The following is a 23,101-nucleotide window of genomic DNA, read 5'->3' on the forward strand; positions in this document are numbered from 1 at the left end:
GTTAGACTTTGAAAAGGGCTGTATTTACCCAGAGCCTTGCAGGCAAACAGAGCCATGGCACTCTGCAGTCTGTCTGGCCGCAGAGCCTGAACTACAAGAACCTAAAACAAAATGGAGAATTTTATAAATAGTTGTTTCTCAGCAGCATTAATTAAACAATAGTCAATGATTACTATTGATGCTTACAGAAAGACATGAGGAACCACTGTTGCATAGTATTTACCATGCTTGAAACTGTCGCAACACGTATGAACCAAGACTTCCCTTTGTGTCAAAAATTCCTTAAAGCTGTTATGTAAAGTAAACACAGGGCAAGTGAGATATGTCTTCAAGATCCCATGAAGTGCCCAAGGGTCTGTGAAGATGGCAGGGTAAACATTTAGCATCTGGTTGTTGCCTGCTTCACTTCTGCATTCTATTTTCTGCTGAGCTCTGTGTATCTATAATATTGCTTTGATGTGTAAATGTTCATTTTCAGATGGTTTGTTGTTTGGTTTAAACACATCTGCTGAGATCACACTCACTGCGCAAGCAAAACACACACACACACACACACACACACACACACACACACACACACACACACAGACAGAATGAATTTGTTCCGGTAATGGAGAAGAGAGCTATTTTCCAGGGCACCAGTTGACAAAGCCATTTGCCCAGCTCAAGTTAAAGAAACCCACCAAGAGATCTCACCACCTCTTTTGAAATGGAATTTTTAAAGTTCCCTTTCCTTCACATTAAATTCTCTTCTTAGATACAACTTAGATAAAATAAGTGAATTAAGAATCTATACAATTTATAATTTAGTTCCTTGTAAAAAGACCTCTTTTCCTATTGAAGGATCCTACTTGGACCAGAGGCAGAGGATAAGAGCTATAGAGTGCTGCCCACACAGAAATGTTGCCAGGGCTCTATCTGGATAAGGTGGCCAAGGCAGAAAGCCCTCCCCTTAAACAGAATTTCAAGGACAAGAGAAATTCACAGTGTGATTTTGTTCTGTACTTGGGTAACATTAATTTTTACCTGCTGAAATAAGGAAACCTTCTTTGCAAGAATTGATGGAAACTCCTGTTCACACATTGAGTGATGATAGTAAGTACGCCAAAATGCCCCATCTTCAAAACAGAGAGTCTGGTAGAGACTAGGGAGGGAGATCTAAAACAGAAATTTCCACATTAGGAGCTGCAGTCAGGTGACAAGAACTCCAAGAGAAAAGAACACTGATACTACAGCCGCTTATTACTTTTATCCTATTTTGTGATGGTGTGTCTCATCTTACATAGGTCAGTAAGGCGAACTCATCCAGATTAGAGCCAGTAAAGCACTCCTGAGGTAGTATTTTATCAATCAATAGTCAAAAGAAATAGTTTCCATAAATAAAGACATTGTACCTTGCTATGTCCACCATCATCCAAACCAGGGGCAAGTCCTAGGGACAGCACAACTGAGCACATGTTAAATTCCAAAATTATCACTAGCAACAAGGACGCTCTTTCTAACCAAACTTTGGTACAGTGCTACCGAGGGTCTCACAGTTGGTTTCAGTTTTAACCTTAGGCCCCAAGACTTTCTCTAGAAGTTTTATCAAGACACTTCTACAGTAGCTTAGCAAGCATTCCTGCCCTTAGTCTCTCATCCAGTCCCCTCCCTCTCACCTTTGATCACCTTCACCAAGAAACATTCAAAGTAAGTTGAACCAGAGTTCTTTACTTCTTTACCTGCAATTAGCTCTTAGGGACTTAACAACTAGAAAACCTGCTTAGTTTTTGCCTTAAACAATATCACCTCTTAGAAACTTATCCAAATATATCCACTCCCTCTATCTCAATGTTACCTATTCCCCAACTTTTCCCATAATGAACAATATGACCAGTGTTATCACTATGACATGAACATGAACATGAACAGTAACATGAAGTGTAATTCAGTATAGAAGAATGCTTTCTTTTAAAACAATAGGAGACCTGTTTCTGTAACTGTAGAAACTTCATGCATAGAATCATGTATCAAGAATGTTAGGATACTGTATTTACCATTTATACTCATATCTAAATAATCCTTTGCACTGGTCATATTTCATTATGCAATCTAACTAAAAGAAGAAACAAAATGTAACAATTCACCTTTAACTTAACCAGTTTTAATAAATGTAAGACCTGGGATATTATCTGATAGTGTTTACTAACTTCAGTAACAGCTAGTATCTAAGTCCCATCACTACCAACAGCACCACATGATGCAGTACCGACCTGTCCTGTTATCAGTCACCACTCTGTAGTGGCCTATGTAGCACTGTTATGGTGTCCTCTGGCTATGTAATCAACTCATATAACCAGGATTGTGGATCTTATGAGGTGCCAACTATATCAAATAGCAAATTTCTGGTATGTCCTTGACAATGTGAACTTGTTCATGGAAGAGTTTCTTAGTATGTGAGATACATATTTGTCAGTCCTTTGATGCTAAAGAAAACCACAGCTGCATTATAGTTAAAGATATAAAAGCAGATACAATTCAAGGCTATTGGCAATGGGAAGATATCAATATATAACATGTTCAACTCGTAATATGACTTAGAAAATACAAATGCATAGTCAAAAGACACCCAAGAAGCAGAAATGAAGTCAGTGAATAAATAATTACTGAGTTGGCGCTCCCTTCTCCTGAGGCAGAGGGCTCCTGTGCAGGGCGGGACCACTGTCCTCCAAGATACAAGATACAATTTGCTAAACGCATGAAACTCAAGAAGAATGAAGACCAAAGTGTGGACATTGTGCCCCTTCTTAGAATTGGGAACAAAACACCCATGGAAGGAGTTACAGAGACAAAGTTTGGAGCTGTGATGAAAGAATGGACCATCTAGAGTCTGCCATATCCAGGGATCCATCCCATAATCAGCTTCCAAACGCTGACACCATTGCATACACTAGCAAGATTTTGCTGAAAGGACCCAGATATAGCTGTCTCTTGTGAGACGATGCCGGGGCCTAGCAAACACAGAAGTGGATGCTCACAGTCAGCTATTGGATGGATCACAGGGCTCCCAATGGAGAAGCTAGAGAAAGTACCCAAGGAGTTAAAGGGATATGCAACCCTATAGGGGGAACAACATGATGAACTAACCAGTACCCCGGAGCTCTTGTCTCTAGCTGCATATGTATCGAAAGATGGCCTAGTCGGCCATCACTGGAAAGAGAGGCCCATTGGACTTGCAAACTTTATATGCCCCAATACAGGGGAATGCCAGGGCCAAAAGAATGGGAATGGGTGGGTAGGGAAGTGGCGGGGGGGGGGGTATGGGGGACTTTTGGGATAGCATTGGAAATGTAATTGAGGAAAATACGTAATAAAAAAATATTAAAAATTTAAAAAAAAAAAAAGAAATACAATAGGAAAGGAACACAGTGTCTTTTGCTCAGAGCACATTGGCTGGAATACCAACTACAAAGGAAGTTGCCCTGAAGAGTGTAGTTCTTTGTAAGGATGACAAAAGTATTGAGGGCACAACTGTTTCCAAGTTGAACTTCCTTGTTGAAATTTACTTCACAGGAAAAAGAAAAGAGGAGAAATCTTAAATTTTAGTAAAGTAATAAAATCATTGGAAAATAATCAGTAATATTTCAGAGAATTATAAATATTTCTAATGGCAGAAATTTACAGGAGGGCTGAATTCATCATGAATTATTTATTGTGTCTAGTTTGCTTTTGATTTTGTTTTTTGAGATAGGGTCTCTCGTCTGGAACTCACTATGTAGGCTAGGATAGCCTCAATCACACAGATCTGCTGCTTCCTAGTGCTGGGATTAAAGGTGTGCACCACCATACTTAGCTATTCTTAATTCTTAACTGCTTGTGTTATTGAAATGCTCATCTTCCTGTGAAACAAACCCTAAACCTGAATATTTTAAACCTGAGGAGAAGCACTAGCCAGCTGCTCACAAGTAATATTCCCAGATATTTTGTACACTTCAAAATGAAAGTTTTCTGATTAAATAGCATTTTATAGGTTAAAAAAAATAATAATAATTACTGAGAATACTTCATGGGTAACAGGAGACTCTGGCTAAATGAATTCTATAGGACTTTCTCAGCCAGGTCAAGGTGAGATGGCAAAGGATATCATGGAGCATTTGATGCAGAAGATGGGAGAATTCTGAGCAAACATCAGAACACTGAGTTCTTGGCAGAATAAGACTTCACAATGGGGTTCACAAATAGGTATAGGGGAAGGATCAGCAGGTTCATTCAAGATAGGTCAACAAAAGAACTCTGGGCATTGGCCTATAGTAAGTATCAAGGAACATAATAATAAATATGAAGAGAAACTCACTCACTTTATCAACAAAAAATTTACAGAAAAAAAGCACATATATTGTAGTAGTAAAGACCTCAGAATGTGAGCAGGAATTCTGAATCTTGCCTGCACTTCCTCAGTGGCATCACTGTTATATCAATGTGACCACAGCAGCGGCCTCCTAATAGTGTCCAACTAGGTAGTGAGATCGCCTTGGTTAACTTCAGCTGAATGGTTTAGAGGGACCCACCAATAATTGCTGGTCATCTTTACTGTTTTCTCTATGGCTACTGTAATTCTACATAGTTGTAAGGAAAATAGGCCAAAAAAAGGGGAAGGGGGAACAAACTTTGGGAGTACATTTTCTTTCATCTCTACAAACAATACTTTTAGCTGAGCAATTAAAAATAAGCTGGAGGAGGGAGCTACCACAGTAATTCTTTAGAATTTTAAATAGAGGGATTTTATGTCTTTACTGCAGAAATACCAACATTAATATAAGTTGCACTTACAAAATGTCAACAGAAGTAAAACACACAAATATAAAATATCTCTCAAAACAGAAAAGAAATTCTTTATTTATTTATACACCTTTATTTTATGTACATTGGTGTTTTGCCTCTTATATATGTCTATGTGAGGGTTTCAGATCTTGGAGTTATAGATATTTGTGAGCAGCAGTGTTAGGATTAGAGCACTGGTCCTCTGGAAGAAGACTCAGTACCCTTAGCCATTAAGCCATCTCTCCAGCCCCCAAAATATTTTTCATGGGAGCGGATATGGTTCACTGGCTAAAGTACCTGCTCTGCAGGCCTGAGTTCAGAACACCAGAGCTTACATAAAAAGCCAGGCATGGTGGCATGTGTCTGTACTCCTAGCTCTGGGTGTCAGAAACAGGATGATCCCTGGTCCTTGCTGATAACTCAGTCTAGTCAATTAGTGGGCTCTGGACTCAGTAGAAGATGCCTGTCTCATTGGCAACCTACACATGTGCATAGACATACAATATACAAACAGTTATACCCAAACTATTTAAAAAAAAATTTTTTTTAAAAAAATGAAAATACCTTCAATGTTGCCACTGCCCAGCTCCTTTCTTGATCTATCCAAGATGGAAGCTGATCACGAATTCTTTGTTGAGAGTCCTTTAGTAAAAGCAATTTTCCTTAATTGGTAAAATTCATTTGGTAAAATTCAAAATTTAAAAAAAGTGATTGACTAGCTTTTTTTATCAACACAATTTTGAAAACAAGACATTCTACATACTACTTCTTTATATTTAATAATACACACCATGGTAGAATTCTATGTAATCATAGACAGAAGCCCACTGCGATAAAATAAAGCATTCATTTTTATTGTGACTGTTCACAAAACAAGGAAAACTTAAAATGTCACTGGAAACCATCATAAAGCTATACTGTGTTTAACTACATCTTGCATTCCTGTAGGAAGCATAGAGAACATTGTGCTCACAGATAAGCAATAGGGAAACCTGGATTGTTAGTTCACAGGGTTATTCCTTTAGGGGTAGGAATGCACAGCTTGTTATGTGCCCAGAAAGCTGCATTGTAGCCTGGTGGCCTTTGTGCTACCTGTGTTGCCAGATTCTCCTGCAAACCTCTATTATAAGCTTGTTTTTCTCAGTCCATGTATGGGAGCCATCTTTATAGAAGTTGTCACATGCATTTTACAGTTTCAATGTAGTCAAGTCTGATCTTTATAGTGTTACTTTGTTCCTCAAGGAGATTTATGCATGCTATATTACATACACAGGATTGAGTCAATTATTACTGGAAAAGCTTTTGCCAAATTGTGCTATGCTTAAATATGCCTAAAGTAAACTCAGAGTCAGACTCCCAGAGTGTGAGCCAAAACCAGCTACTGAGTCATGTTAATGGAGCTGCCTTTTTGCTTCCAGTGGATGCTACTTGGGTGTTGGCTGTGGAGAGTGCAGAGACCCTACAATGACAAAGGTGGTGGTGTACGTTCAGTACAGAAGTTTCAAAAATATTATATATTAACTGGACAAAACCAAAATTAATTTAAAAAGCTGTAGTTTCAATAGATTTTTAAAGTTTTAAAAAGTATTTTTTAAGTTTCAGTTATATAAGGAAGAATTAATTTTCTTAAAGACTATAACATTTAAAAAAACTGTGAAAAAACAATGTTAATTTCTTAATATTTAATACTTTTCTCCAACAATGTAAGTTTTCAAGGTCTAAAAATATATTAAGCTTATTTCATAATAAAGGAGCACAAGTCAGCATAGCACATGGTCTAATAAAAGTATAATTTCAACAGTAATTTTAAACTCCTATGGCACAATTGTATTTCATAATACCAAAGGGCAGAACTTTTTCCCCTAGGAGAGAAATCAGATTTTAACTCACAGCTTTGCGCAGCATGTCTCCAACAACCACACCTGTGAATGTATCCCATTCCTAGTAGATAAAACATGAGGGACACAAACAATATGAGAACATAACCAGCCAAAAGCATTATCTTAAATCTCCTATACGACAGCTTACAGTGCAGCTTCCCCAGAACCTGGGGAGAGCACCTACCCTTCTTTACACAGGCCAGCGTTAGGGCATCATGTGCCACTAAAACTATGCATGAGACCTACCTAGGTAATCCTATTGGGACAGAAATTTATGTATACTATGTATGGTACATACTTCATCTAGATGTTTACAGATCTACTATGTACTAACACACATGGAGTGAAGTCCATCAAGGTTAAAACTTGTTTGTGTTGGGTCAAATTAAGAAACATATTCCAGGAAGGCACAATAGGGCATATTAGGTCTGAAAACCTATTAATACATAGATAAATTAATAAAAATTATTAGAACCATGTTAATAAATTTGGGAGAACATAGATAAATACAGCAAGTGGAATTAGGAAATAAGAAAGAACACAGGAAGAGCTGTAACTGGTCTGTGTTCTTTAACTCTCTGAAATGGAAACCTACAACATAATTAAGATCTGCCCAAGCAGTTAGATGGAGGAGGCAGAGTTAGCATTCTCTTAGCACCCTTATTACTCAAATGTTCTTCTAGAATATTCAAACAATAATGAACAAGAAAAACAAACGTGATTCTTTTTCCCAGAGTAAACACAACACAGATGGATTACTTTAGTTCCAGCTCAGTGAATATTATAAGTATTAGATGTGGTTATATGACACTCCAGAAGAAAAGATGCTCAACAAATAACACAGTATGACCCAAAGGGCTCCAAAAAGTTTGTGATAACTGTGCAACTCCCCAGTCCCTCCGACTTTCTATGCTAGTTGTGTACCCATATTACCACTTTCCCCTGTCTCAGTTGTACTGCTTAGAACATTAGTCAGGAAGCTGACTCTTCTGCCATCCAGACTGGACATGGGCCTGGTTCATTGTAACCAAAATTCCCCGATAAATTACTTAGATTCCTTTCCTTCTGTAACCCACAATCCTGGGCATACATCAGGAAAAAGAACTGTAAAACATGTCACACTAATCACTTAGAAAATATTAGAAGAATTTTATACAACTTATAGCTTAAAGTCATCTCTACCCTAAGAAAAACCCTGTCTGTTATTAAATCTCTCATAGTTCCAGGATTCCCTTCCTTCAATATTACTCACATTTTCTTGAAAAAGCTCAGGATGCATGCCTCGAACAAAATGCAAAGCAAACATCAACTGGTCAGCCTGAAAAGAGGAACAGGGTTAGTTACTCTTTGCTGTTTCTTAACTTGTCCTTCCAGTTTGGGTGATATGGTTTCTTTGTTGTCTTATTTTCCACCAGTAATAACAAGTAACTTCAGGTACTAATCCACATATGCTCAAACTGACTCTTGATTAAGAGCATAAATTAACAAGGCCATAAATACATAACCTTGTAATTTTTATCACGGTTACCCCTTATGACAGATATCTATCTATACACATACAACTTCCAGCATTACTTATTTATCTACTCCTTTTTTCCTTTGCACTGAGAACACTGCAGTCTCATCACACTACAAAAAAGAAGGAGGCTTGTGCCACTGTGAGTCTCTGATTGCCCACTGTGATGTGTATGGTAAGAGTAATGATTACTGAACAAGGTATCTTCTAACCCTGGCTGGAAATGGGTGGTCAGTACAAGTAAGGAGCTTAGCCTCCTTCTTGATCTCTGGTTACAGTGCCCTCTGACTTTAGGGAAAACCATAGAATAACATGTCACACATCCTGATTTAGAGCATGTTCACACATGCTCTAAATCAGGCCAACCACAATCTTCTTCCATCATCTTCAAAGATGGAAATGGCAGAGGAAAGCATTCTTTGACATTCTCATGGTTGTCCAGTTGTAGTAATGAATCCCTCTGCTACAATATTTAACAAGGATGATATAAGGAAGAACCACGATTCAAGAGTGAAGCAAACCCACATGTATGGAGGGAGAGAAAGCATGAGTGCAGCACTTAGCACATTATTCCCAATCAAATTCAAGAAAGATTACAGGTAAATGATTCAAACTAAGAAATGTCTTGGTTTTTCAAAACTTCATCATCCAAAATTGAGCAATTATTTTAGATTTCTAAAATCTATCATCTATTTTACTTATCAGATCATAATCCATCATTTCAGTTAAATGTCAATTTATCTCAGTATGTTTGGGTTGTACATATAAAACCCCAATGGATCCCCTATATGATTCACTGGTTGAAGGATGAGTAGGGTACTTCATGGTTTTCAGTCCACTACATCCCATTCAATTACACACAACACTCGAGTAAATAATTAGAGGAGCTGGGTGGATTAGGTTTTACATGGTGTGAGTCTTTATGAATGTTATGGAACAAGTTCATGTTTGTTCTGAGTATTTGTTTCATGGTAGTAATTCTACTGGAACATCATCTTAAGCATCAAGTAGAATGCTTTGAATTCTAACATCAACACACTCTCCATCTGAGTAAAGAAAACATCATAAATCTCTCAGCCTCCTGCTCTGCATAATATAACTATCCTATTGTAGGCAATGAATACACACAAGGCACATACCTACCACACCTAACAGGTAATAACACTCTGACATCACGGTAGACTGATGGTAAACTGAGTGACACTGAAAAGGAAAGGTACATTAAATTCTCAAGAAACAGTAAAAACCGCAAGTTAGCAAATGGAAGTCTATTCTACAGAGGTCAGTCCTTTAAAATCTGTTCACTGAGAAGCACTGGGCTCCTGGCACTTGAGGGAGAAAACTCATTCCATGGCATAAGACTTGAGACAACATAAAACCCAAGTCCCTGCTTTGTGTCTGGAGGTATGTCATGCATTTTTTAATAGACATCACTATGCACACTTATGATACTGATACATTTATGAGAAAAAGAGATTAGGGGGATGCAGCATGGAAAGCTCCAAAATCATCTACATAGAAGAAAATGGCCTAAATTATTCAGACCCACTTCAGTGGATACAGATACAAAGTTCCTATACCCTCATCCAGAGAACAGTTATGTTCTTAATAGAAGAGTACCAAGCCATTAGTTTACAATCATGAGGTATTAGTAATAGTTTATTTAAAAACAGTATCCACCTGAATTTTACTCAATGAGGAAACTCCTAGAAAGAAAGGCAAGGTAAACTACACAGAAAATATGAAAGGAAGAAAAATTCTTTCTCATCTATGTTCTTTATACATTTGGTTTCTTTGACAGCAGCACTCCATGAAGAAGAGGAAACCTAGGGACCCATCCTCCCAGAGCTCACCTCAGTGCTCCTCCCAGAGCTGTATTTCCTTAGACAGCTTCCTCCAGAGTTCCTCTCAGTGCTCTCCCCATAGGTGCCCCCAGTGCTTCTTCCTGGTGCTCCCTTGTTCTCCATCTCCTCTTAGTGCTTCCAAGTGCTTACTCCTCCCAGAGAGTCCCCTAGTGCTTCTCCCAGAGCTCCTTCTAATGTTCCTCAGAGCTCTCCCATGGTCCTCTTCTCAGAGCTCTTCTCAGTACTCCCCCAGAACTCCTGAAAAAGCTACTCCTAGGCTCCCCTATGCTCCTCCCAGTATTACCCAATGCTTCCCCTACTGCTTCCCCCAGCTCCTCCCAGAGCTTCCCCCAAAACCTCCATGCCCCCCAAAGGTCCTCGCCGTGCTCCCCACAATGCTTGCCAAGTGCTCCTCCCAGCACTTCCCCCCAGAAGCACTTCCTCATCCTGGGCTATTCCTCAACCAACCTGCTTTCTCACATTCTCTCATCAAAGTAGAAACTTACAAAAACAGTTTCTTTTATCCCAAAAGATTGCCTAGGGAAGGAGATACTAAAAGCACATGCATTTCTTTTATGTAGTATAAGTTTGAGGAGACCACATATGTAATTATAGTTTTCGTAAGTACTGAAGTAAGTGCTCTGATCTCTGGAAGAAAGTGAAATGGCACAGCTGGTAACATAAGCAGAAACAGCTAAGCAGCTTTCGCTAACTGGTACAGTTTATTAACAATCAGCCATTTTCTGTTCCAAGTCAACTTGCATTCAGTTTGATATGACCTGAATGCTAGTCCATCTTATGTCTGGAGTCCACTGTGACCACAATGCTGTCACCAAAATGACAGTGGAGCTGTATGTGTGACACACTGTTGATGGCTGCAGAACCAGAGAACTTTCACAAGGCGATGAGAGCACTTCTACCCTCACTAGTGCTTCAGCCTACATTCTGAGAAGTCCGTCTCATAGGTTATGAGTGATGTATTTTTCTAACATTTGTCATTACTCAAGACACTATGGAAACCTGAAACATACACTATAGTGGCAGAAACAAGTTTTATAAGACAGACATTTTATTAATTAAAAACATATGTCAGAAATTTTAGATCATGGTGATACTTTAAAGAATTGCTAATTACAATAGATACGTATTACTCAAGGTAGGAAATGAAAGACTCCAGTTACACACTAAAATATTGAGTGTGGCTTCTCAACTTCTCTCCTACTATGACCAAAAGCTGCTCAGCACAACCTGAAAATATTTTTAAAGGGTAAAGTGACTTTAAAGAAGCAAGCTTTCATATAGTCTAATGAAACAATCAATTATCTTGTTTCTAATAGTGACCATTTGCCAGTTATATTATAAAATATATAATATGGCATTAGCACAGCAAAGCGCCTACATCATTACAAATAGGAATGGTAGACTGAAATACACAGATACAAATTTAAAGCAATAATAAAAACTAATAATCCGTAGAGTGAATAAAGTGAATCTTTAAGTTTCAAGCAAGTTTTCCTTAAAAACTTCATACACATATCTTGATCCCATCCACCTTTAACTCCCGCCCACCAATTTCCCACCCCTTCAACATATATCCTTCTAAACATCATGTCCTTTGTTGTGTGAGCACACACGGCATGCGAGTGTATGGTGCATGTGTCCCACCCAAGCACAAATAAAAAGGTGCCTTCAACTAGTTCAAACAAAGAAAGCAATATTCTCTATAAGAACATCTTATAATATTAAGGAAAATTTAGGAATTATAACCTTTGCACAAACAATTATACATATACCCAGAAATCTACTAATTCAAAATGTTTACTTAGATCTGTGCACAGGAATGCAGGTACTATACAGACTACTCACTAAAGTCGCTCATGACAGCCACAACCATGTATTAATCCTACTGTCATATAACAGAGATGTCAATCAAGTAGGACATAATCTGAATATCCAAGCCTTTGAATGCTGACAGATGTCACAGTAGAAAATTTCACATGTGCCTTCATGTGCTAAGTCAGAATCAAAACAAAGACACACTAAAAAATCGTATAAAAATTTCTTCCAGGCCATAGGTAACTTTTGAATATGAAAACAATAACAAATTTTGTACTAAAATGTAGGTTCAACCCCATGATATTTCATTATTTATATGCAAATATTGCCAAAGCCGAAATTCTCTAAACGCAACCCTCGTGCTTACAGCACTTTGGAAAGGAATCATTCAAGCCCAGATGACACAGCATGATCACACAGCCATGAAAATGAATGAGGTGCACTTTTCATAGTCATGGAAAGAGCTTGGAGACCAACTGCAAAGATAGGGCACACACAACAAAATACACTAAGGAAATTGCTTTTTAAAAACTATTTCTAGGCATTTAAAGATGAAGATATAAGGACAAAAGCAGACTATAGAGCACAGACCGCCTTAGTTTAGTGCTGGAGAAGAACAGGAGGGAAATGAGTCTTTAGTGGGTTCTGTTACAGTTCCGTATAGATTCCACTTACAGTTCCAGAGGATACAAGTAAATGACCGTCATGGTGGGAAGCACGGCAGGCGGCAGGCATGCTGCTAGAGCCACTAAGTTTTCCTGCTATACATTTTTTAGTATAAGAGAAAATAATACTTATACAAATATCAGGGATCACATGCTCTATAGCTGATTATCAAACCATTATAAAGGTCATTCTTATACATACGATTAACACCTTGGGGCAATGTAGCTTTGAGGTCATTTGCTCATAATTTCCAGTCTTAAACAACTTAAAGCTGAGGTCTAAAAGGGAAGTTTTAGAAACATAATTAGCTTTAAGACCTCTGAAAGGAAAATATACAGTTCCCACTGAAAGGGGAATTTTGTAGAAATGCCCAACTCTAAGTTCAGGAGACATTTGCACAGAGTGCTATATGGGTATATTGAGGGTTCATTCTGCTCAACGAACACGGAGCAGTTTTCTGAATTTCCTGAGTATACATGACTGTCCTGTGGTAACAACTCCTCAGACTCAGGTACCTGACTTTGTGAGAGCTCTTTATGTCTTGAGCTAAGTCCAAGGTATTGGTTTTAAAAGTCTGAAGTAAGTTCTGTTATTCAAAAATTGTCTCAGTCTCAAAAGTCTCTCAGTGCACACTGTTCTAGATCCTTTCTAAGAGGAAGACATCTTCAGAAAATTGCAATTTGTAACTCAAAAGCCAGTAAGTCTTTCCTGTGTAATCCACTCCTAGGTACCAGTTACTGTAACACAGCTGTAGACGTTTGAATGAGCATGCCCCCATAGGCTGATATATTGCAATCCTTGACTCTCCAGTTGCTAGAACTGTTCGGGAAGGTGTGCCCTTGTTGCTGGAGGTGTGTCACTGGGGCTGGGCTTTGAGGGTCCCCCAAAAGCCCACACCATCCATTGCCTGTTAGCTCTGTCTACCCTCTGCTTGTAGACCAGATGTGAACTCCCAGTTACTGCTCTAGTAGCATGCCTTCTTGCTGCCTGTTGCCATGCTATTTACTAGCAACCTCTGGAACTGTAAACCCCCAATAAAATACTTTCTTTTTGAAGTTGCCTTGGTCGTGGTGTTTCTTCATAGCAATGTAAAAGTCACTAAGGCACCAGGGGACAGTAGGTGATGTTTAGAAACACTGGATTTTCACAAAGGAGGAGAAAGAGAAGGGCATGTTATTAGCATCTGATAGAGGCAGGCGATGGTGAAGACCCTCACAGACACTGAACAGGCACTATCAGCAGGCAAAGACAAGTCTCCAGATGACACTAGACCTGAGGGTGAGGAACGCAGGCTGCATAATGAACCCAATATTCTGCATGGTTAACCTCCTTCTTAGTAACTATCAGACTTCTCAGAGCTACGGTAGCCAGCCTAGTGACAACTATCCTTTCCTTTCCCTTTTATTTTTCCTCCCCACTACATTTTAGTATATGGTAAGAAGTTACAGTCAGTGATTAATTTTATTCTAGAAAAAAAATCACAAACTATCAATTTCAGTACCTTTTGAGTAAGTAAGCAGCTATGAAACTTTGCTCTATAAGACAGAGGACTGAAGAGTAGTTTATATCTGATGAACCCCTCTTACCTTAAACAGGCACCTGCATATATATTCATAAACCATGTGTTTCAGTGAGTTCACAAGACATTGGATTCTTTCTTCTGTATTTTCAGAGTCCTGTAGATTAGAATTGGAAAGTCCATTAAAAATTTTAGAAATATATACAGATATTTTATAGTTGGGATACTTTTAACAATTATTCTCCAGGTCTCATGGTGAGGGTACATGCCTTTAGTCCCAGCACCCAGGAGGCAGAGGCAGATGGATCTCTGAGTTCCAATGCCAGCCTGCGGTTCCAGGTCAGCCAGAGCTACAGAGAGAAACCCTGTCTTGAAAAACAACAACAACAAAAAAAACAACAACAAAAAAAATCTTCAGACTAAAAGCTGGTTCTGTAACAAATATCCACAAATCCCAAGGAATTAACTAAGTGCATTAATCTTGTACCCCAATAAAGAATTTTATATTATGTATTTCCTTAAATGTATTAAATCAAAACTTTTAATAAATGAAAATTACAATAAATTTCCAATAGAAAAAAAATATCAAAATTTCCAATAGTACTAGTTCATTACTAATGCCTCCAGCATTAAAAATACAACTTATTTCAATATGAGGTAAGGCTATTTAAAGCACCTGAATTGTAATAACCAATGCAGCTAGAGTTCCACTGTTTCCCACCTCAATTTGACCTTATCCAGGTGGGATAAGGATGAATATTCAGTTTGAAAGTGGTGGAACAAAAATTCCACACTTCCAGTATTCAGACTAACTTGGAAATTCTGTTCTATATAACTACCATAATGTTATTATATTATCAATTGTTATTTCCACTGATTTAGAAAAACTAGGACCATAAAGATAGTAAAAGAGTTGGCTGCTGAGCCTTTTACAGTGGAAGGAGAGAACTCCTGAGTGTTACCTATAAATACACAGGCATGTGTGTGCATGTAAACACACACATGCACACACACATACATATATATGTACATACATACACACATTTATACACATAAACACACTAAATAAACAACTATAAATTAAAGAAAGAAAGAAAGAAAAGGGTGCTGATTGGATAGAAACAAGAAGCAAGCTCAAAGTTCTACATGTTACACTGTGGATCATTTAAAGAAAAAAATACATGTCATGGATGGCCAGGGCACTATATGAAATTGTAACAGAATGTCAACAAGTGTCTGACTAAGAAATCTCACGTGGGAAATGAAGAACGAGAGTCATCACAATACACTTGATTCTAAAACACTTTGTATGCTAGAGAGTCTTGGTTTTCTGAGACAGGGTTTCTCTGTGTAGCCCTGGCTCTTCTGGAACTCACTCTGTAGACCAGGCTGACCTCGAACTCAGAAATTCACCTGCCTCTGCCTCCCAAGTTCTGGGATTAAAGGCGTGCACCACCACACCTGGCTGTATGCTAGAGTCTTTTACTCTACATTTGTAAAATTATATTAAAAATAAATTTAAATGTGCACATAACTACACATATGTATACAAACATGGGTCAATGCTACTTAATGGAATAATGTCTAACACTGAACTATTGTTATTGATAAGATACATATTTTTTTTATATTTCCACCAACACATTATTCTGAATACCCTGTTAGTTTATACATAGAATTTTCGATTTTAAAATACCTGTCAAAACTAAGAACCATGATTACAACATTTTCTTTTTTTTTTTTTTCAAAGATTTATTTATTTATTATATGTAAGTACACTGCAGCTGTCTTCAGACACTCCAGAAGAGGACGCCAGATCTCGTTACGGATGGTTGTGAGCCACCATGTGGTTGCTGGGACTTGAACTCTGGACCTTCGGAAGAGCAGTCGGGTGCTCTTACCCACTGAGCCATCTCACCAGCCCCACGATTACAACATTTTCAACAAAGGGAATTTTATACTGTTGCGAGGTATGAAGGAAAGGAAGATTTTCAGAGTCCCAGAGGCTGAAGCAAATATATGAGGGCTCACAGGCAGATGTGATGGATTTACTGAGGAGCACACAGATCACCATGGAGATTACTACCCAGGCAATACACATCAGCAAATGCACACAGAATAAGGCAAATACTATACAAAATCACTCACCTATAAGTTCATGGATGTATACAAAATTCACAAAAAACACAACATTGAAAGGAAATGTATGTAAAGATCACAACACTGTTCACTCCCAGTCTCCTGGATACCCACTGTCTACCATCTTTCTAGGCCACTTTGTACATCCTCATCAGAGTCCAGTGGTGTGAACTTTAAATGCTCCTTATGGCTTTCTATACTCTTTAGTTATAAAAATGTTTCTCTTTAGCATGACTAAGTAGACCAAATTTGCTGATGAAACCTTTCTCCTTTTTCTTTATTGGATGAAATGTTCAAATTTGAATATATAAATGCTATCAAATAATATGTCAGTGAAAGGTATCAGAAAAAAATATAACCAATATTTATAGTCAGATAAAGGATTATAAAGCATTCCTTGATGAAAATACTAAGCAGTCAACACCAGTAAAGATTGTTTTCCAAAACAATTTATAAAAAGTATTAGCATTATACCATATGCAAAAACCAGGAGTCCAATTTTTATGGTATTGGTTTGGCAAAATTATCATTTAAACAAAGTAAAAAAGTAGAAAATAAACTCAAAATAGCTACAACACTTTAGGAATCTTAGCATATGAGAAAATCTTGACACCGTCTTCAAACTATGAGTAGAAGAAAGGAGAAACAGGATGGAGAGTTGTTGAAAGATGCACAGATATTAAAGTGACCCAAGCTCTGAGAGAGCAGTTGAGCATCCATCACATTATAACAGTACAATGAGAAATGCAGTTGTTGTTGGCTTCAAGCAGACTGAAAAAGCTTCATGGAAAGAGTCAGCCCACCAACCAAATGTATTTCTGAAGGATACATAGTCATGACATACCAAAAAGCTTATTTATTAATGTGCATTTTTGTTCAGCTATCCAACTCTAAGAATTTTAGGAAAAATTAGACATACAAATTAGAGTGGTTACCTATACGTCTTAAGAGCTGTTCTTAGGTATAACACCCCAGCTCTTCAACAATCCTGCCATGAAGTGGTGTCTACTTGCTCGTTTTGAATCTAGACAGACTTTTAGTTATTTTAGTCAATACATGTCTGCAGAAATGATACTGACCTAAGGCCAGTTTCATCTCTGTCTTACTGGCTGGAATATATTATTTGGTGACCCAAGATGTCACATAAGAAGTTCAGAACTCTGAAGCCAGTCCACAGCACCCATAGGAGGTTCCACTCCCAGGTGCTCTAGCATGCCCAGGATCTTAGGATCAGGGGTGAGTAGGACACAACATCTGTTCCAACTCCACCAGGAGTAACTGGGACTAGCAGTATCCAGGGACACAGGAATCCCACCCGACCAGTGGCTCAGGTTCCTTATGGTCTGTGCCTGTTTACCTGGGGCCCAAACTCTGCAGCCAGTCCCACAGCACCCAGAGGAGGCTCAAATCCCAGGTGCTTTAACACAGCCAGGATCACAGGATCCCAGGACCCCTGGAGCTTGGTCACACTAGGATCTCAGGGTCCTAGAAGCAGCTTGACTCCCATGATATCTGACACACCCAGAATCTCAGGATCACAAGTTTCCGGAATGACAGGATCACAGAGACAGCTGTACTATGAAGAGTTCAACACAACCAGAATTGGAGGAAAGGCAGGCTCCAGTAAGATAGTGAGGGCAGATATCATTAGAGATATTCAGATGGCAGGAGGCAAGCATAAGAGCATAAGCAACAGAAACCAAGGCTACTTGGCATCATCAAAACCAAATTCTCCCATCATAACAAGTCCTGGATACATCATCGCACTGGAAAAGCAAGACTCAGATCTAAAATTATTTCTCATGATGATGAAAGACGACATTAAGAAGGATATAAATAACTCCCTTAAAGAAATACAGGAGAACACAGGAAAATAGGTAAAAGCCCTTAAAGAGGAAACACACACACACACAAAATCCCTTAAAGAATTACAGGAAAACACAATCAAACAGGCAAAGGACCATCCAAGATCTAAAAATGGAAATACAAACAATAAAGAAATCACAAACGGAGACAACCCTAGAGATAGAAAATATAGGAAAGAGATCAGGAGTCATAGATGCAAGCATCACCAACAGAATACAAGAGATAGAAGAGAGAATCTCAGGGGCAGAAGATTCCATAGAAAACATTGACACAACAGTCGGAAAAAATGCAAAAAGCTCCTAACCCAAAGCATCCAGGAAATCCAGGATACAATGATAAGACCAAACCTAAAGATAATAGGTATAGAGGAGAATGGAGATCCCAACTTAAAGGGCCAGTAAATATCTTCAATAAAATTATAGAGGAAAACTTCCCTAAACTAAAGAAAGAGATGCCCATGAACATACAAGAAGTCTACAGAACTCAAAATATACTGGACCAAAAAAGAAATTCCTCCCATCAAATAATAATCAAATGCATTAACTAAAGAAAGAATATTAAAAGCAATAAGGGAAAAAGGTCAAGTAACATATAAAGACAGATCTATCAGAATTACACCAGAATTCTCAACAGAGACTATGAAAGTTAGAAGATCCTGGGCAGATGTCATACAGACTCTAAGAGACCACAAATGCCAGCCCAGGCTACTATACCCAGCAATACTCTCAATTACCATAGATGGAGAGACCAAAGTATTCCATGAAAAAACCAAATTTACACAATATCTTTCCATAAATCCAGCCCTACAAAGGATAATAGATGGAAAACACCAACACAAGGAGGGAAAGTACACCCTAGAAAAAGCAAAAAAGTAACCTTTCAACAAACCTAAAAGAAGACAGCCACAAGAACATAATTCCACCTCTAACAACAAAAATAACAGGAAGTAACAATCACTTTTCCTTAATATCTCTTAACATCAATGGACTCAATTCCCCAATAAAAAGACATAGACTAACAGACTGGATACATAAACAGGACCCAACATTTTCCTGCATACAGAAAATGCACCTCAGTGACAAAGACAGATACTACTTCAGAATAAAATGTTGGAAAACAATGTTCCAAGCAAATGGTTCCAAGAAACAAGTTGGAGTAGCCATTCTAATATCGAATACAATCAACTTTCAACCAAAAGTTATCAAAAAGGATAAGGAAGGACACTGGTCAAAGGAATAATCTACTAAGATGAACTCTCAATTCTGAACATTTATGCTCCAATGCAAGGGCTCCCATTCATAACAGAATCTTTACTAAAGCTCAAAGCACACATGGCACCCCACATAATAATAGTGGGAGAGTTCAACACCCCACTCTCAGCAATGGACAGATCATGGAAACAGAATCTAAACAGAGACACAATGAAACTAACAGAAGTTATGAACCAAATGGATCTAACAGATATTTGCAGAATATTTCATCCTGAAGCAAAAAGAACATACCTTCTACACAGCACCTCACAGTACCTTCTCCAAAACTGACCACAAAAATGCCTCAACAGATACAAGAAGACTGAAATAATCCCATGCAGCCTATCAGATCACCATAGACTAAGGCTGGTCTTAAATTCCAACAAAAACAAAGGAAGACACACATACACACAGAAGCTGAACAATGCTGTACTCAATGATAAGTTGGTCAAGGAAGAAATAACGAAAGAAATTAAAGACTTTTTAAAATGTAATGAAAATCAAGGAAGTCACATCATACCAAAACCTATTGGATACCTGAAAGCAATGGTAAGAGGAAAACTCATAGCTCTAAGTGCCTCCAAAAAGAAACTGGAGAGAGCTTACACTAGCAGCTTGAAAGCACACCTGAAAGCTCTAGAACATAAAGAAGCAAATACACCCAAGAGGAGATGACAGGAAATAAACAAACTCAGGACTGAAATCAACCAAATAGGAACAAACAGAACTATATAAAGAATGAACAAAACCAGGAGCTGGTTCTTTTATAAAATAAACACGATAGAGAAACTCTTATCCAGACTAACCAGAGGGCAGAGACAGTATCCAAATTAATAAAATCAGAAAAGAGACATAAAAACAGAAACCAAGGAATTCAAAAAATTCATCAGCTCCTACAACAAAAGTTTATACTCAAATAAATAGGAAAATCTGGATGAAGTGGACAATTTTCTAGACACATACCGGTGCCAAAGTTAAAACAGGATCAGATAATCCATCTAAACAGTCCCATAACCCTTAAAGAAATAGAAGCAGTCGTTTATTGTCTCCCAACCAAAAAAATAATAATAATAATAATAAAAAAAAGCCCAGGACCAGATAGGTTTAGTGGAGAATTCTATCAGACCGTCAAGGAAAACCTAATACCAATACTCTTCAAACTGTTTTACAAAATAGAAACAGATGAACACTATCCAATTTGTTCTATGAAGCCACAATTATGCTGGTACCTGAACCACACAAAGAGCCAACAAAGACAGAGAACTTCAGACCAATCTCCCTTATGAATATTGATGCAAAAATACTCAATAAAATTTTTGCCAACCGAATCCAAGAACACATCAAAGTGATCATTCACCATGATCAAGTAGGTATCATTCCAGGGATGCCTGCATCCATCAACATAATCCACTACATAAGAAAACTCAAAGAAAAAAAAACCATATGATCATTTCATTAGATGCTGAAAAAGCATTTGACAAAATACAGCCTCCTGTTGGGAGCTATTAAGAAAACACAATTGTCCTGATCTCTGAATTGGGCCTCTCCCCCCGCCCCCGAGAGGAAAAGGGGGTCAAAAGCGGGCCACCAACGCACCGCTCTGAGAACAACCACAGAATGTTCCAGCCCTAAGTCAGTGCCGGATGTCCTGACCACAAGATGTACCCTGATACCACCAAGTTCCTGCTTCCCCGTGTAGTCACCAAAAGAATTGTGCATTTCCGCTGCCCCATCTCTCCTGCTGAGAAGTACTTCCTCCTTTGCTTGTGCATTTAAGCCTCGAGACTTGCTGAATACAGTGACACCTTGATGCTACTCAGACTGCCTCCCGTGTCGTTCCTGCACTTGGTGTCCATCTTTCTCTCCCCCCATTAGGAGAAGGTCCCCTCGAGACCCTCGAATAACTAGACCTGCTGGACAGGTCAGCTTCCCTTCATATTAAAAGTCTTGGAAATTTCAGGAGACCCATGGAACACATCCCTTTGTGTCCTAATCAAATTCCTAGTTAGTTAGACACACTCTTTGGCAAACTTTCCCCAAGAAAGCAAGCTTGCTAAAGCAGTAAAGTGCTCTATTATCTGGAACAATGCTTCACCTACAAGAACATACCTCACGACTACATAGGTGATTTCCTACTTTTACAAACACTTGTGAATTACTAGTGTTTGGGGGATCATTTATTATTTACTAACTCTTCTTGGAACATAAAACGTTCTTTGTTTCCAAACAATACTGAAATAGTTTGTCAAGAATATAAAATGGAGTTAAAGAAATGATCTCTTCTAAATTTAGCTTACAAGTGTTACCTGTTGTCCTCTGAAATACAAGTCATAAAAACTATCTCAAAAATGTGTTAGTCTAAGCTCAATATTTAAGTGGCCTCTTTAACACATCTCTAGCAACTGACCTGCTTGTTCTGCAGAGCTCGCTGAAAAAGTCGGAGAAATGAAGCCAAACTGAAACGGTACATGTTATTAATCTTGGACAAATCCGAGATGATGAAGTACATCTTGCTGGCACTCTCAGCCAGAGGCAAGTAGGCATCGCGCTCCTGTGGACAATCAGTGCAGAGAGGCAAGAGATCACCTGTTACCAATGCTTTACTGCCACCCACAGACCACTGCCTAGCCACAGGCCCAATATTTCCCCAACAACCAAGATGAAGACAGTTCTGTTACTTAAATAACAGCATATTTATTTATACAAAGTCATTCCTCAGTTTTGCACAAATACTTCTTCACTCACTTGGGTCCTATGAAAAATTATATAGAAATTAAGTGTTCTGGAGGTTAGAAAGCCCAAGGTTAAGATACCAGTAGATTTGGAGTCTACTGAAGACCCATTTCTTTGTTCCTGGAGATAGGACTTTTTTCTAATTTTTTTTATTGGATAGTTTATGTATTTACATTTCAAATGTTATCCTGTTTCCCAGTTTCCCCCTGGTACCTCTTCTCCCATCCTCCTCCCCCTGAGATAGAAATAAGACATTTTTGTTGTTTACATATGGAAAGCAAGCAAGTTCCTTTGCCCTCTTTTTTTTTTTTTAAAGATTTATTTATTTTATGTATATGAGTAGACACTTAGTTGTACAGATGGTTGAGAGCCTTCATGTGATTGTTGGGAATTGAACTTAGGACCTCTGCTTGCTCCGGCCAAAAATTTATTTATTAGTATAAGTTCACTGTAGCTGTCTTCAAACGCACCAGAAGAGGGTATCAGATCTCATTATGGGTGGTTGTGAGCCACCATGTGGTTGCTGGGATTTGAACTCAGTACCTTTGGAAGAGCAGTCCGTGCTCTTACCCACTGAACCATCTCACCAGCCCCCTCCTTTGCCCTCTTTCCGAAGACACTGGAACCTTCCTCCTGACTTAGGAGACCTTCACCCTCATGCCCAATACTCGACACAAAGGAGCCACCTCTTAATCCTACCTCATAGGAGACTAGGTGTCTACATATGAATTTAGGAGTGAGGCTTATTATTTTTACCCTCACATGGTAGAATCACAACTAGTTGATGGATTGATCTTGGTCAAAATCAAGAATATTTGGAGCAAGAAGGAAGAATGGAATAGTTAGCAAGTGAGATCAGGTGATTTACGTATTACAGATGCTAGGTACTGCAACCTGCAAGTATACTTCAAACAAGGAAAGAAGGATGTTGGGGCAGAGGAAAGGAATGTGACTTTAAGAACTGTTCACTTTAGAATAATGAAGCACCTAGTAGTGCCTAGTGCACAGAATGCCTGCACCTATCAGTACAGGGGCCACTTTCTGAAAGTAGG

At 38.5% G+C, this 23,101-nt stretch overlaps 1 protein-coding gene across 3 annotated transcripts in view; it reads right to left on the reverse strand.

The window, feature by feature from the left end:
* Dync2h1 (dynein cytoplasmic 2 heavy chain 1) overlaps positions 1 to 23,101 on the reverse strand; it is a 265,134-nt gene that overhangs the window by 95,092 nt on the left and 146,941 nt on the right. For all 3 annotated transcript variants that reach the window (XM_085844392.1, XM_085844391.1, XM_085844390.1), the window contains 7 exons: positions 21,724 to 21,867; positions 14,129 to 14,218; positions 7,933 to 7,998; positions 6,691 to 6,741; positions 5,365 to 5,442; positions 1,027 to 1,158; positions 29 to 101 (listed from right to left, as the gene is read on the reverse strand). In XM_085844392.1, coding sequence (XP_085700518.1) covers positions 29 to 101; positions 1,027 to 1,158; positions 5,365 to 5,442; positions 6,691 to 6,741; positions 7,933 to 7,998; positions 14,129 to 14,218; positions 21,724 to 21,867 — 634 coding nt within the window. The remainder of the gene's footprint in view (positions 1 to 28; positions 102 to 1,026; positions 1,159 to 5,364; positions 5,443 to 6,690; positions 6,742 to 7,932; positions 7,999 to 14,128; positions 14,219 to 21,723; positions 21,868 to 23,101) is intronic.

This window comes from Mus caroli, unplaced genomic scaffold, assembly GCF_978045245.1.
Source record: "Mus caroli unplaced genomic scaffold, Mus_caroli_1 scaffold_11, whole genome shotgun sequence".
NCBI lineage: Eukaryota > Metazoa > Chordata > Mammalia > Rodentia > Muridae > Mus > Mus caroli.